Source organism: Macaca mulatta, chromosome 3 (assembly GCF_049350105.2).
Source record: "Macaca mulatta isolate MMU2019108-1 chromosome 3, T2T-MMU8v2.0, whole genome shotgun sequence".
NCBI classification, from domain to species: Eukaryota; Metazoa; Chordata; class Mammalia; order Primates; family Cercopithecidae; genus Macaca; species Macaca mulatta.
Genome location: NC_133408.1, coordinates 178,739,925 through 178,753,341, shown reverse-complemented (window position 1 = coordinate 178,753,341; position 13,417 = coordinate 178,739,925). Strand labels below are relative to the sequence as shown.

Genomic DNA, 13,417 nt, shown 5'->3' with positions numbered 1-13,417 from the left:
GACAGTCCCTGGGCCCTGGACTGTCATTAGTGGCTGGGCTGTCACTTGTCCTGTTTCTCTAGGCTATGTCATACCTGAATTACCGGTGGAGAGGCCTCAACTTACTAAATGATAATGACAGCAGTCACAAGTTAAGGAATACTAAAGTTTGAATGGATGATGGGATAATGTTGGCACTTGTCAGAACTTGGTATCCTTGGATTCCATCCATCCATCCATCCATCCATCCATCCATCCATCCATCCATCCATCCATCCAGCTGATGTCAGTTGAGCTCCTGCTGTAGATCACTTACCGTGCTAGGCACTGGGGAGACAGGTAAACAATGCCTGTCCTTAGGAAGCCCAGAATCTAGTGAGCAGATAGTTCATTTCAGTGGGCATGATAAGGGCAGGGAGAAGCCTAGGGAGAGGCGCCAATCTAGCTTCAGAGCATCGAGGATGAAACTCGTATATGTGCTGCATCTGAAGGGCCAGAAGGAGCCATCCAGATGGAGGGCCGGGGAAGGGCATTCCAGGCGGGGGTGAGAGGATCCATCTATATACAGAGCTGGGGAAGGACATTCCAGGCGGGGGTGAGAGGATCCATCCATATAGAGAGCCGGGGAAGGGCATTCCAGGCGGGGGTGAGAGGATCCATCCATATAGAGAGCTGGGGAAGGGCATTCCAGGTGGGGGTGAGGATCCATCCATATAGAGAGCCGGGGAAGGGCATTCCAGGCGGGGGTGAGAGGACCCATCCATATAGAGAGCTGGGGAAGGGCATTCCAGGCGGGGGTGAGGATCCATCCATATAGAGAGCCGGGGAAGGACATTCCAGGCGGGGGTGAGAGGATCCATCCATATAGAGAGCCGGGGAAGGACATTCCAGGCGGGGGTGAGAGGACCCATCCATATAGAGAGCCGGGGAAGGGCATTCCAGGCGGGGGTGAGAGGATCCATCCATATAGAGAGCCGGGGAAGGGCATTCCAGGCGGGGGTGAGAGGACCCATCCATATAGAGAGCCGGGGAAGGGCATTCCAGGCGGGGGTGAGAGGACCCATCCATATAGAGAGCCGGGGAAGGGCATTCCAGGCGGGGGTGAGAGGACCCATCCATATAGAGAGCTGGGGAAGGGCATTCCAGGCGGGGGTGAGAGGACCCATCCATATAGAGAGCCGGGGAAAGGCATTCCAGGCGGGGCTGAGAATGGACACAGCCATGGAGGCCAGGGAGTGTTTACATTTAGGGCACTGCAGGTGCCAGAGCATAGCTGGGAAGGCCTGAGAGTGGGGCAGGAAATGGCAAAAGCTGAGCCTGCAGGAAGCCTGGGGCCTTCATGTGGAAGCCTCAGCAACTGTGTTGGGGAGCACAGCTGAGGAACTGGGGAACTCTCTTACTTTGGTAGTGAGAGGTGCAATGAGTTGTTGTGTTCATTTCTCGTAGCAGCCAGCTCCTACCACCGAAGAGAAAACACACAGGCTTTGGAGTCAAGGAAGCCTTATATTCAGATTCCAGCTCCACTCTGGGTGGTCTTATAATTGATTATTTACCTTCTGGAAACCTCTCTTTCCTCATGTCATAAGTGAGAGAAAATGGACTAAACAGCCGCCTCTGTTTCCAGTATCCTGTGATTCTGTGGGAAAAACTATGTAAATGTGCCCCCCCACCCCACACACACAGCTTAGGTAAAAACAGTGCCCAAGTTTGGGAATATTTGCAGATATTGTCCTGATGGTAATTCTGTCAATTTCTGGTTTCCAGCTAGCTGTTTAACTTCTGACGGTGATTCATGGATATTTATGGTGAATGGATGTTTGTTGAATGAGTAAATTCTCATGCCTGAAACAAAACGTTAGCTGTATGACTTCCAATGCATTGCACTAACCCAGCTCTGATTTTCTTGATAGATGAGCTCTCTCCGGAACAGCACAACCTTTCTTTATACTCCGTGGAGCTCGTGCTGAAGAAAAGCACTGGACACAGCGCTGCACAAGTGGCCTTAACAGAAACCGCTCCCGGGTCCCAGTACAGCAGTCCTCTCCATGTCACAGCCCCGCCATCTGCCGCTACTTTTGATACAGCCTTTTTTAGCCAAGGAAAACAGACTGAAAGTACAGCAGATCACAGCATCTTTGTGGCAACTTACGTGTCAGTGACGAGTAATGAGGTGGCTGTTGATGACGATGAGATGGATAACTTTCTGCCGGATACTCACTGGACCACTCCACGGATGGTTTCTCCAATACAGTATATCACAGTCAGCCCACCGGGGCTGCCCGGGGAAGCGTTAGAACCTGTGCTCACTCCATCATTACCCATGGTTTCTTTACAAGATGAAGAAGTGACATCGGGCTGGCAGAACACAACGCAACAACCAGCGGCATATGCTGAGTCCGCCAGTCTTTTCCACACCTTTCAGTCAGCTTTTCGCACCTCTGAGGGCATCGTTCCAACTCCTGGCAGGAATTTGGTGCTTTATCCTACTGATGCTTACAGTCATTTATCAAGCAGGACTCTGCCAGGGATTGTGGCTTCCCTAACAGAGGGTGTGCAAGCCACCCTTTTTTTTAGCTCCTGGTCTTTAATGCCGCAGCCGTTAGGTGATGGCATCACTATACCTTTTCCCTCCTTGGGGGAGGTCTCACAACCTCCAGAGGAGGTTTGGGCCACAAGTGCAGACAGATACCCTGATGTGACCGCCATGTTGAGTCAAAGCCTAGAAGAAACCATCTCTCCAAGAGCATACCCTACTGTGACTGCATCGCACGCAGCCCTTGAATTCAGCAGGACACATTCTGCGTTGCTTTCAACTCCTGTTGCGTTTGCGTCCTTCTCTGCTCCACCAACTGATGTTTCGTCTAACCCCTTTCTCCCTAGCGACTCCAGCAAGACATCAGAATTGCTTAGCAATTCGGCCCTCCCCGGTCCTGTGGACAACACTCTCATCCTGAGCCCGGTGTCCTCATTCAGACCATACACTTGGTGCGCGGCCTGCACTGTGCCTTCACCTCAGCAAGTTCCGGCCACGAGCCTCATGGAGAAAGACGTGGGATCAGGGGATGGTGCCGAGACTCTGTCCATGACCGTGCTGGAAGAAAGCAGCGTCTCTCTAATGAGTAGCGTCGTAGCAGACTTCTCTGAATTTGAGGAAGATCCTCAAGTATTTAACACGCTTTTCCCCTCCAGACCTATGGTCCCACTTTCTTCTAGATTCATGGAAATCTCAGAGACGAGTGTTGGCATTTCTGCCGAGGTGGATATGAGTAGCGTTACAGCCACACAGGTTCCCCCTGCCCACGGCCGCCTCTCTGTGCCAGCATCACTTGATCCTACTGCTGGCTCCTCGTCTGTTGCTGAAACCCAAGTGATGCCATCCCATGTGACCACTGCATTTTTCTCCGTCATCACCAGCATTCTCCTTGACTCATCTTTTTCTGTCATAGCAAACAGAAACACACCGTCGCCTGCCGTCAGAGACCCGAGTGTTTTTATGCCTTTCAGTCTGCTTCCTTCAGTGGAGTCTTCACGTTTCTCTGACCAAGAACCTTCCAGTTTTTCTGAGCATAAACCCGGAGGTGCTTTGGATTTTGCATCCAGCTTTTACTCAACACCCCCGCTGGAACTCAGCGGCTCCGTCCCTTCGCCTTCGGAAGCGCCTGCGTCTCTGTCTCCGATGCCGAGTGACTTGTCTCCCTTCACGTCTCAGTCTTTCTCTACCTTGGTTGAGACATTTACGTTGTTCAACTCTAGTGGTCTGCAGTCGTCTCAGCTGTCTCTTCCTAGTTCCTCAAATCTTGAGTTTTCGCAGCTCCAGCCAAGCTCCGAGCTGCCTTTAAACACTGTCACTTTCCTACCTAGCCGTTCTGGGGCGTCACCGTGGTCAAGCTTCCCTTCTGATTCTCTCGAGTTTGTTGAAGCGTCTGTGGTTTCACTGAGGGATTCAGAAGCTCATTTTACCTCAGCTTTCACTGAAACTACCTCCTATCTTGAGTCTTCACTCATTTCCCGCGAATCCGCAGTCACCGCACTGGTGCCCCCCAGCTCCGAGTCTTTGGACATTTTGACGGCTGGGATTCAAGCAACATCACCATTGACCACTGTGCACACAGCGCCCATTTTAACTGAGTCTTCTTTGTTCTCAACTCTGACACCTCCTGACGACCAAATCAGTGATCTAGACGGTCATGTGTCTGTCCTGGCCTCTTTCTCCAAAGCCATTCCCACTGGTACAGTGTTGATCACTGACACGTACCTGCCATCAGGATCCTCATTTGTTTCTGAAGCAACCCCCTTCCCTCTGCCCACAGAGCTGACCGTCATGGGCCCATCACTCACACCCACAGAGGTGCCACTGAACACCTCCACGGAAGTGAGCACAGCCAGCCCCGGTGCTGCCACTGGTGGTCCCCTCGACTCCACCCTGATGAGCGACACCGCAAGTCAGAGCCCCTCAGAGGGCAGCGCTGCTCCTCCCCTGCCGTCCCTGCATCCCGTGACCGCCTTCACTCTTGAAGCAACAGTCGACACGCCAACACTGGCCACCTCCAAGCCGCCATATGTTTGTGATATCACAGTCCCCGATGCCTATCTGATCACAACTGGTAAGGGCCAGCTTCCTGCCGCCTCTCTGGGGTGGGCAGTCTTTCTAAGGAGCTTGTGTGCACTGCCTGGGAGGTTTGGAGCTTCGTGGTTAAGAGTAGAGGCGCTGGGCTCGGTTAACTCCCAGGTAGCACTCCTATGCTTACCTCCTGCGCGTTCTCAGGACAGTTATTTATCCTCTCTAATCATCTGCTACCTCACCCATTAAACAAGGAGCTTAGTTAAACCTGTTTCATTGGGCTATTGTTCCAATGTAAACGCATTAGTCCCTGCAGAACACCCAGCCCCTGCCTAGCACGTCAGAGGCACGCACGGGATGATGTGTATTAGTCAGCAGCCGCAAGGAGAACAAATATTAGAACAAATACAAGAACTAAACAAGCCTTGGAAGGATCTTTGTCTTACCATAACCAAGTAGGTGCATGGATGACATAGTTTAGACAAAATATTTTTTGTTTAATTCAAGCAATGAGTTGGGCAACTATGTAAGAGCAACCCTTGCAATTTCTTACTCATTTACTATTCTTACTTTTCCTCGAAAGGAGACTGCACTTTGCTCTCATAGCTCCCTGTAAATGCTCCTTGGGTCCCGAGGAAAGAAAAGTTGAGTGACTAAATATCCTCTGAATCCAGTCTCAGCCTTTGGTCTCCTCCCCACCGCAGCCTGGGTTGCTAGCAGACCGGCCAGCAGCTTCCCTTGCAGTTGCATGGCTGCTCTGGCCACGTGAAGCTGGCGCCCACCCGAGGGCATGCCTGACAGGTAGACTTATTTCAAGGGTAACATCCTGTGATGGTGGCCCGCTTGGTCAGGGTCTCTGCATTTTTCCTCATGAGAGATGACAAGTGTGTGTGGTCTCAAGGGCCATGACTGTGTGCTGAACCACAGCCTGGTGTTGGCGAGCAGCCTGTCCTCTGTTTTGATTTTGGTAGTAGTGGAGGACAGAAATGACACAGGGGATGAAAATGGCAGAAGAGGTAGAGGAGGAGTGGGGTGGAGTGGACCAGAAAGGAGAGGAGCAGAGAATGTGGAAGGGGGAGGAGGAGGAGAACACGCTGGGTCTTTTCCTCCCTGTGGTCGGGGCGGGGCGGGCGGCTGGGAGCCTCTGCTCACTGTGACAGTGCCCCATCCCTCTGAGCAGGTGGGAGCGAGGATCCTGATGGCAGGTACGCGTCAGTGATCAACATCGTACCAGTGGGAATGGCTTTGGAGAATGAGGTCAGGACAGCCTTTGCTCCCTACACGCCAAAGGGAAGCATTCGTTATTCCGCGTGACAAGTAATGATTGAGCACCTAGTATGTGTGAGGTGCTTCTGGAAGCTTCTAGGGATATACAGATGGGTAAGACACGGCCCTCCCATGAGCAGCTCAGGGACTAGAAGGATGGTACTGAGCCACAGAGTAACAGCGGTTTCTGTGGAGTTCTCCAAGAGTGGCTATTTGGGATAACCAGAGCTGGTTTGGAAGAATGTGAAATTGGAGATTCCCACAAAAGGAAGAGTAGAATGTCGTCATCTGGGGATGAAGAGAAAGTGTCTTCTGGGGGAGGAGACAGTCATCATGGCTGGAGATTAGGCGTAGTGATGGGAGGAGCGGGTAATTATGCTTGGAAATGTGGTTGGAACAAAATCATGAACTTGAATCTCAAGATTAGAGTAGTCCAGGGAGGAGGGAAAAGAGTTTCTCATGCTCATGATACTTTTCTTCCTTCTTACAAAATTATTACAAAGTAGATACAAAATTGTTACAAAGTGGTCAGTTGTAAGCAGCTTATTTAAAGAGTTACTGAAAGCTTCTTTAGGAGTCCTCATAGCTGGATTTAACTTTCGTATGTGGTGTACGCTTAATGACATTTGCTGTGGGTATTAGGCATCCATGTATTTTTAACAGCTTTTTGGAGTAAAATTCAGCCGTTGTAAGTACACTTGAACAGTTTTTGTAAATGTCCAGAGTTGTGTGTAGGTGTTCATGCTGTTAAATTGTGTCTTTTAGCAGAGATAAGTGCCTCCCGGTGGTACCTTTGACCCAGAGGAAGTATCGGCTCATTTCTCATCTTCGCTTAGATTGGAACTTGCTGTCCTTTTCAGTTATTTGTTAGTGAGAGAGTGCGGCGAGGGGGTTGAGGTGACTCTGCGTACCCCTGAAAGGATTCTTCACGTGTGCTCTGTGATGATAAAGCAGAGCCACTCTGGGTGCTGGGGGTGTGTAATGGTGGAGGAAGCACTTGACTGCACGCGCCCTGGGAGGCGTGAGCTGCGCTTGCACCCAGGGCCTTTCTGACCGTGTGCTGCCTTGGAAGTCTCTGTCACCTCTCTTCTCTTAGCTCTGGGAAACGTTCATTTAGGAAAAGATCTGTAGGATATTTGTTTGCTGATGATCCCTTTTCCCAAAGAGTGATGTCCTCATATCCTAATGTTGCAGTTTTATAGCTTTCTCAGATTCCCTAGAGAAAGTGGAGGTCATGGTGGTGGCTATGAGGACTTTGCAGAGTGGCATTTGGACCAGTGATGTGGGGCTGTTTACAACGTGTTCTTCCTGCTTTTCTCTTCAGGGGTTTTCTGTTTCTGACTTCCCATTCTGCCTCTTATTTCCCCCAAGTTTAGCTCTTGCCTCCCTCCCTCCGTCTCTTCCTCCTTCCCTTCCTTCCTTCTTTCCTTCCCCATCCTCTCCCTCTCTCCTCCTTTTCTGTCCCCTCTTCCTTCCTGTCTCCCTCCTCCCTCATTTCTCCCTCCCTCATTTCTCCGTCCCTCTTCATTTACTTCCTTAAATAAGGCATTTTCTTTCCATTCTTCCCCCTCTCTTCCTACTCATTTTATCTTTCCCTTTCAGATCTATGGCATAGTCCAACCCACTTGGAGCCTACGTGGGCCATGTGGAGTTGGCTGCTGGTGTGACTCAGCAAGGTGGTTGGGGGCTGTGGATTTGTTCCAGTGGTCTCATGAACTAATAAAGAAGCCTCCGCCCACCTTTAAAAAAAATTCAGATCACTGATTCCTGGGAAAAAACAATCAAATATAACTTAAACATTTGCTTTTTAAAGAATGAAGAATACAGAGTGATTCTCTATCTCCAGTTTAAAAAATTAAAATCAGGAAATGGAAAACAATTATAATATCAAGTGTATTCTAATTCTGTGTTATGGGAAGTTGATGGAAGGGGAGAGAAAAAATAGGAAAAAGAAGAACAAGCTTACTAAACACTGAGAGACAGGCTTAACTAGTATAGATTTTTAAATGGAACTTTTAAAATATGAAAACAAACAGAACTGGACTTTGGTTATGAGAATTATTTTATTTCCTACATAAAGTTTTAATATGTGGGAATTGTGGAACTCATTTTTCCCCATTATTAGTGGTAAAAACTCTTCACTTTTGCCTTGAATCATTGGGATAGGAGACCTCATTTTACAGAGGAAAATGTCATCTGGTTTTGTTGAGTAACATCTTAAGGCCTTTAAAAACATTACTTCTGAGAGCTTTTAAAGCCTCATGTTTTGTTGTCAGGGACATAGCTGAGAGACAGCCTGGAATTTGTCCAGGTGAAAATGAGAACTGGAAGCTCCTTGTCCCCTGGCTGGGTCATCACTGCTGATTCCTGATCTAACCTATCTGGGGCAGAGAGGGTTTTCTTAGTGTGTTGAGCTGATGCTATGCAGAGTTGACCTGGTGTCTTCTAGGTCCCCACTGCCGTAGTTAGCAGCAACTAGATCCTTAACCCCTGTTCTGTCTTGGTCTGGCCTTTATTTTACAAGAAGATTTTAGAGCAGCTAATGCATTTTGGCACAGTGCTAGGGTCCAGAAGTCTGATGTGTTTGTTATTCGTAATGATATGAAAATGCATTTGGTGGTTTGCTTTCATTTGTAGTGCTGGCCAGAAGAGCTGTGCAGGAGTACATCATTACAGCAATCAAAGAAGTACTGAGGATTCACTTCAACCGTGCAGTGGAACTGAAGGTGAGTCCCGGCGGCTCAGGAGTGTGTGATGTCTGGTGGGCCTGGGGCTGATGTGAGAGCCCCAGGTTAGAGGCAGGTGATTATGGCCATGGACTCTTTCTCTTTCCTCTCTTCCCCCCGTCTGTTCCTGGTTAACTCCTGCTCATCCTCTGGATCTCCACTCCACTGTCACTGCGCTGGGGAGGTCTTTCCTGATCCCACATGAGGTCAGGGTTAGTCCTTTAGGGGATGTGTTGGCAGAGTTGGAACAAAGGGCTCTCAGACCAGAGGCAGCAGTCTGGGGTGACAGCCTTCATGATTTTACTTCCCTTGATTCACACAAAAGGACTTGGATTCGTGTTTAAATTAGATGTTAGAGTGAGTACAGGTGCATCTTTCTGGACATTTGGTGGGATAGAGGTGGAGATCCAAATCTTTTAGACTGGATCCCATGCTGGTCCCACTTCTCAATGATCCCAGAAAGCCACAGTCCTTCTAGAGCAGAGCCATCCAGAACCAGAACCGCGCCCCACACGTGGCAGTGCAGCAGTGAAATGGAGCTCATCCAAACCGAGATGGGCTGTGGGTGGAAAATACATACCAGACTTCAAAAATGCAGTGAAAAAGGAGTGTAGAATGTCTCATTAATAGTGTTTTGTATTGACTTCATGTTGAAATGATATTTTAGATATATTAAGTAAAATGTATTTAAAATTAATTTCACTTGTTCTTATGTTTTTTTATGTGCCACTAGAAATGTTTTAATTGCATATTTATTTTGGACAGTGCTGCTCAATAGGATAAGTACCCCTTTCTATGTGTTTTAAATACAACAAACACCTTGAATGCCCTGTAACTCATTATTCAGTTCATATTTCTGACTCTTCTTTCTTGCTGCTCTCATAATTTTGTGCTTTTTGTGCAAAGGTTGGCAGAGAGTAAAAGCAGTAACTGAAATAAAGTTTTGATTATCCGTGATGCACCACTCCTTCATTCGAAACTACTGGTTTTTTTAGTTTATTTATAATTTTTTATTTTTCTATCCAACACAACTTCCTTTAAGTTTGAATTGTCTTTGTATTTCTTATTTCCGTAGGTTTATGAACTATTTACTGACTTCACTTTTCTGGTAACATCCGGTCCTTTTGTTTACACGGCAATATCAGTCATAAATGTGCTTATAAACAGTAAGCTTGTGCGTGACCAGACTCCTTTAATCCTGTCTGTGAAACCTTCTTTCCTTGTGCCAGAGTCCAGGTTCCAAGTTCAAACAGGTGAGACAACTCAGTATAGTTGTTTTTATTTGTAAAAAGAATTTCATTTTTTTTAATATTTCTAAAATATTGGAAATCATTGTTAGAATTTATTGTTATGATGATGATTTTTAGAGATAGGATCTCACTCTGTCACCCAGGCTGGAATGCAGTGGTGTGATTATAGCTCACTGTATCCTTGAACCCCTGAGCTCGAACAATCCTCCTGCTTCAGCCTCCTGGTAGTTGGGACTAAAAGTGTATACCACTATGCCTGGCTAATTTTTTTAAAAATCTTTTTTAGGCCAGGTGTGGTGGCTCACATCTGTAGTCCCACCACTTTGGGAGGCTGAGGCAGATGGATCGCTTGAGTTCATGAGTTTGAGACCAGCCAAGGCAGCATGTTGAAACCCTGTCTCTATGAAAAATAAAAATATTTAGACCAGGTGCGATGGCTTACGCCTGTAACCCCAGCACTTTGGGAGGCTGAGGCGAGTGGATCACTTGAGCTCTGGAGTTTGAGACGAGCCTGGGCAACATGGCGAAACCTCGTCTCTACTAAAAATACAAAAATTAGCCAGGCATGGTGGCGTATGTCTGTAATCCCAGCGACTTGGGTGGCTGGGGCAGGAGAATCACTTGAACCCAGGAGGTGGAGACTGCAGTGAGACGAGATCGTGCCACTGCACTCCAGCTTGGGCAACAGAGTGAGACCCTATCCCAAAAAGAAAAAAAAAAAAAGAATTTAAGAAAAATTATGTTTTGTAGAGATGGGGTCTTCCTAAGTTGCCCAGACTGGTCTTGAACTCCTGGCTCAAGCAGTCCTCCTGCCTTGGCCTCCCGAAGTACTGGGATTGTGGGTGTGAGCTACCACACCCGACCTTATTATTTAATTTTTAAAAGTTTATAATTATGGGAAATTTCAAGCACATACAAAAGTACGTAGAATAGTTTAACAGACCACCATGTACTTCTTGTATATCTTCAACCATTTTTCCATTCCTAGCCAGTCTTGTTATAGCCACACCCCCATCTACCGTCTACTTCCCCTCCTCTTGCACTATTTTAAAGTAAATCTCAGGCATCATATCATCTCACCCACACATATTTCAGCCTATATAGCCTCTAAAAGATAAAGACTTTAAAATGTATATGAAGTTAACAGCGATTTCTTTTTTTTTTGAAGATGGAGTCTTGCTCTGTTGCTCAGGCTGGAGTGCAGTGGTGCAATCTCTGCTCACTGCAACCTTTGCCTTCTGGGCTCAAGCAATTCTCCTGCCTGAGCCTCCCGAGTAGCTGGAATTACAGGCACCCACCACCGCGCCCAGCTAATTTTTGTATTTTTAGTAGAGATGGGGTTTCACCATGTTGGCCAGGCTGGTTTTGAACTGCTGATCTCAAATGATCCGCCTGCCTCAGCCTCCCAAAGTGCTGGGATTGCAGGCGTAAGCCACTGCACCCGGCTGTTAACAGTAATTTCTAAATATCATATTTAACTTTTCATTGTGGACATGTTCAAACATTTACAAAAGTAGAGAGAATAACATACTAAGTCTACATATACCCATGGTTAAACTTAAAAAAAATTATCAACATCACCAATTTCGTTTCATCAATCCACCATGAACGTTTTTGTGGACACTAGAGTGTTTTAAAGCAAAGCCAGCTGTCATGTCATTTCACCCATAAATATTCAAGAATTCATCTGCAATGAATTTATATATATTTGAAGTGTTTCCATCCGTCGTGTCTTTTGATACTCAAATTCTTGTCTTAGATATTTTTCATTTAAAAATGATACCAGTCACCTTCACATTGCGTGTCTTCATTTACTGCAAAGTTGCTTTTTACATTTCCATGAGATGATATGTAGAAATGGTACATCACAGTACTTAATCCCATGCTGTGAAGGAATTAGTTGATTTAGATACTATGTTTCTCTCTCTTGATTCCTTAATACTTCAGAAACACAGACACCTCATTCGTGGGACTTTGACTGCTTTTCTTTTCAGTACTTCAGTTCGTGCCTCCGAGTGTGGATACTGGCTTCTGCAACTTCACCCAGCGCATTGAGAAAGGCCTAATGACAGCTCTCTTTGAAGTGAGGAAACACCACCAGGGAACGTATAACCTCACTGTGCAGGTGAGAATACCACTGAATGCAGAGCAGAAGGCTTTAGCCCTTAAAGGGGAAATTGTTCCACACTGTTTAAGATGTGCTTAACTCTTATTCCCTCCAGTGGTGGAAACCCAGTTTACGTGGGTCGGGATTGATCTGTTCCTGTGGCGTAGGGTCGGCATGGTGTGCGTGGGCTGAGCCTCTTTGAGGGTTGCAGAGTAGCTGATACCCAGGGAGCTCAGATATGGTGAGCTGAAGAAACATGACCATATTCAGGAAATTCAAGAATTACCTAGAAAGGAATGGTATCAACCTCAATATCCAATGGGGGAATGCCTGCCTATACTGTTGTTTCCAGATAGCTACTAAGAACAGGCGTTGTATGTATTGTATGGAAACGGCTGATGTTTTTATATTTCTTTGATTTTTTTCCCTGTATATTCTTTCCTCTCTCTTTCCAAAATGGATGTCAAAATAGATTTTGGTGCTCCTGGATCCACTTTCCATGTTTCTTATTTTTTCCTCATATTTTCCATCTCTTTATTCTCTGTTTTTACAGATTTACAAAATGTTGTCCTCCAAGTCATGAATTGAGTCCTTAGCTGTGTGCATTATGTTATGCAATCCCTCTATTGAATTTTTTAGCTTTTTGTTCATTGTTCTTTGCTCCATTTTCATTGTAGGCTTTCCTGCAATGATGCAGTGTCGCCTTAAAAGTCTCTGAGGATGTTAATTAGAATTGTTAAAATGCGTCTTCTGTTTCCTAAGTCATTCCTGTTTTCTCCGCACTCCTTGCTCTGCGTGTTGATCTCGGTGCTTTGCTTTTGTGCTGTTAGTTTCTGGAAATCTGGAGACTGTTGGTTTGTTGTTAGGAATGAAGAACCAAGTTGTTCATTTTAGTAGCTGGCACAGCTTTCCCCTTGAGCTGTGGGGATCTCTTTCTACGTCAGCTCCATCTCCTGGGGGGAAAATTCATTGGAGCACTGGGTCCGGGGCGGAGTATGTCAGCGTGGGCCTCTCTCTGGGTGCCGTGTGTGGTCAGAGACAAGCAGACAGGCAACCCCTTCCTTCCAGCGTCTAGATAAAGAGGCTCTTCCTGGGGGATGGGGCACTTTAGTGTGTGTCTTAGGGCAGAGCCAGCTGCGTTTTCATTCATTTTCTTTCCTTCTTTGTCTCTGGTGTACACGGGAGTTATCTTAGCCTCTGCCGACCTTCTTGGTTAGGGCCCAGACCTCCATAGTCCTCTTAGGCAGGGGTTTGTTTTCCCCAGGGAGCAGTTCTTTGGCTTGTTCTGGGTGAGGGCCTGGCTGCTGCTAGCACCTCTGCTGCCCTGGGTGTGGCAGTTAGGAAGGACAGAGGAGGAAGGCAATGGCCTCAGCTCTTTGGCACAGCATGTAATTAATTATACTGATTGCCGCTGCATAGCCTGCTCTTGGCCTCATTCCCGCTCATCTCTGCCACAGGCCCCTCCTGGTCCTCTTGGGGAGCGCGGCCCTCGGCTCTGCTGCAGCTCGTGCTTGTGTATGTTTTGGAT

General features: G+C 47.1%; 1 protein-coding gene across 2 annotated transcripts in view; it reads left to right on the top strand.

Annotated features, from left to right (window-relative positions):
• KIAA1549 overlaps positions 1–13,417 on the top strand; it is a 145,775-nt gene that overhangs the window by 57,413 nt on the left and 74,945 nt on the right. For both annotated transcript variants that reach the window (XM_028846361.2, XM_028846360.2), the window contains exons 2-5: positions 1,890–4,583; positions 8,444–8,532; positions 9,608–9,785; positions 11,777–11,907. In XM_028846361.2, the coding sequence (XP_028702194.2) occupies positions 1,890–4,583; positions 8,444–8,532; positions 9,608–9,785; positions 11,777–11,907 (3,092 nt within the window). The remainder of the gene's footprint in view (positions 1–1,889; positions 4,584–8,443; positions 8,533–9,607; positions 9,786–11,776; positions 11,908–13,417) is intronic.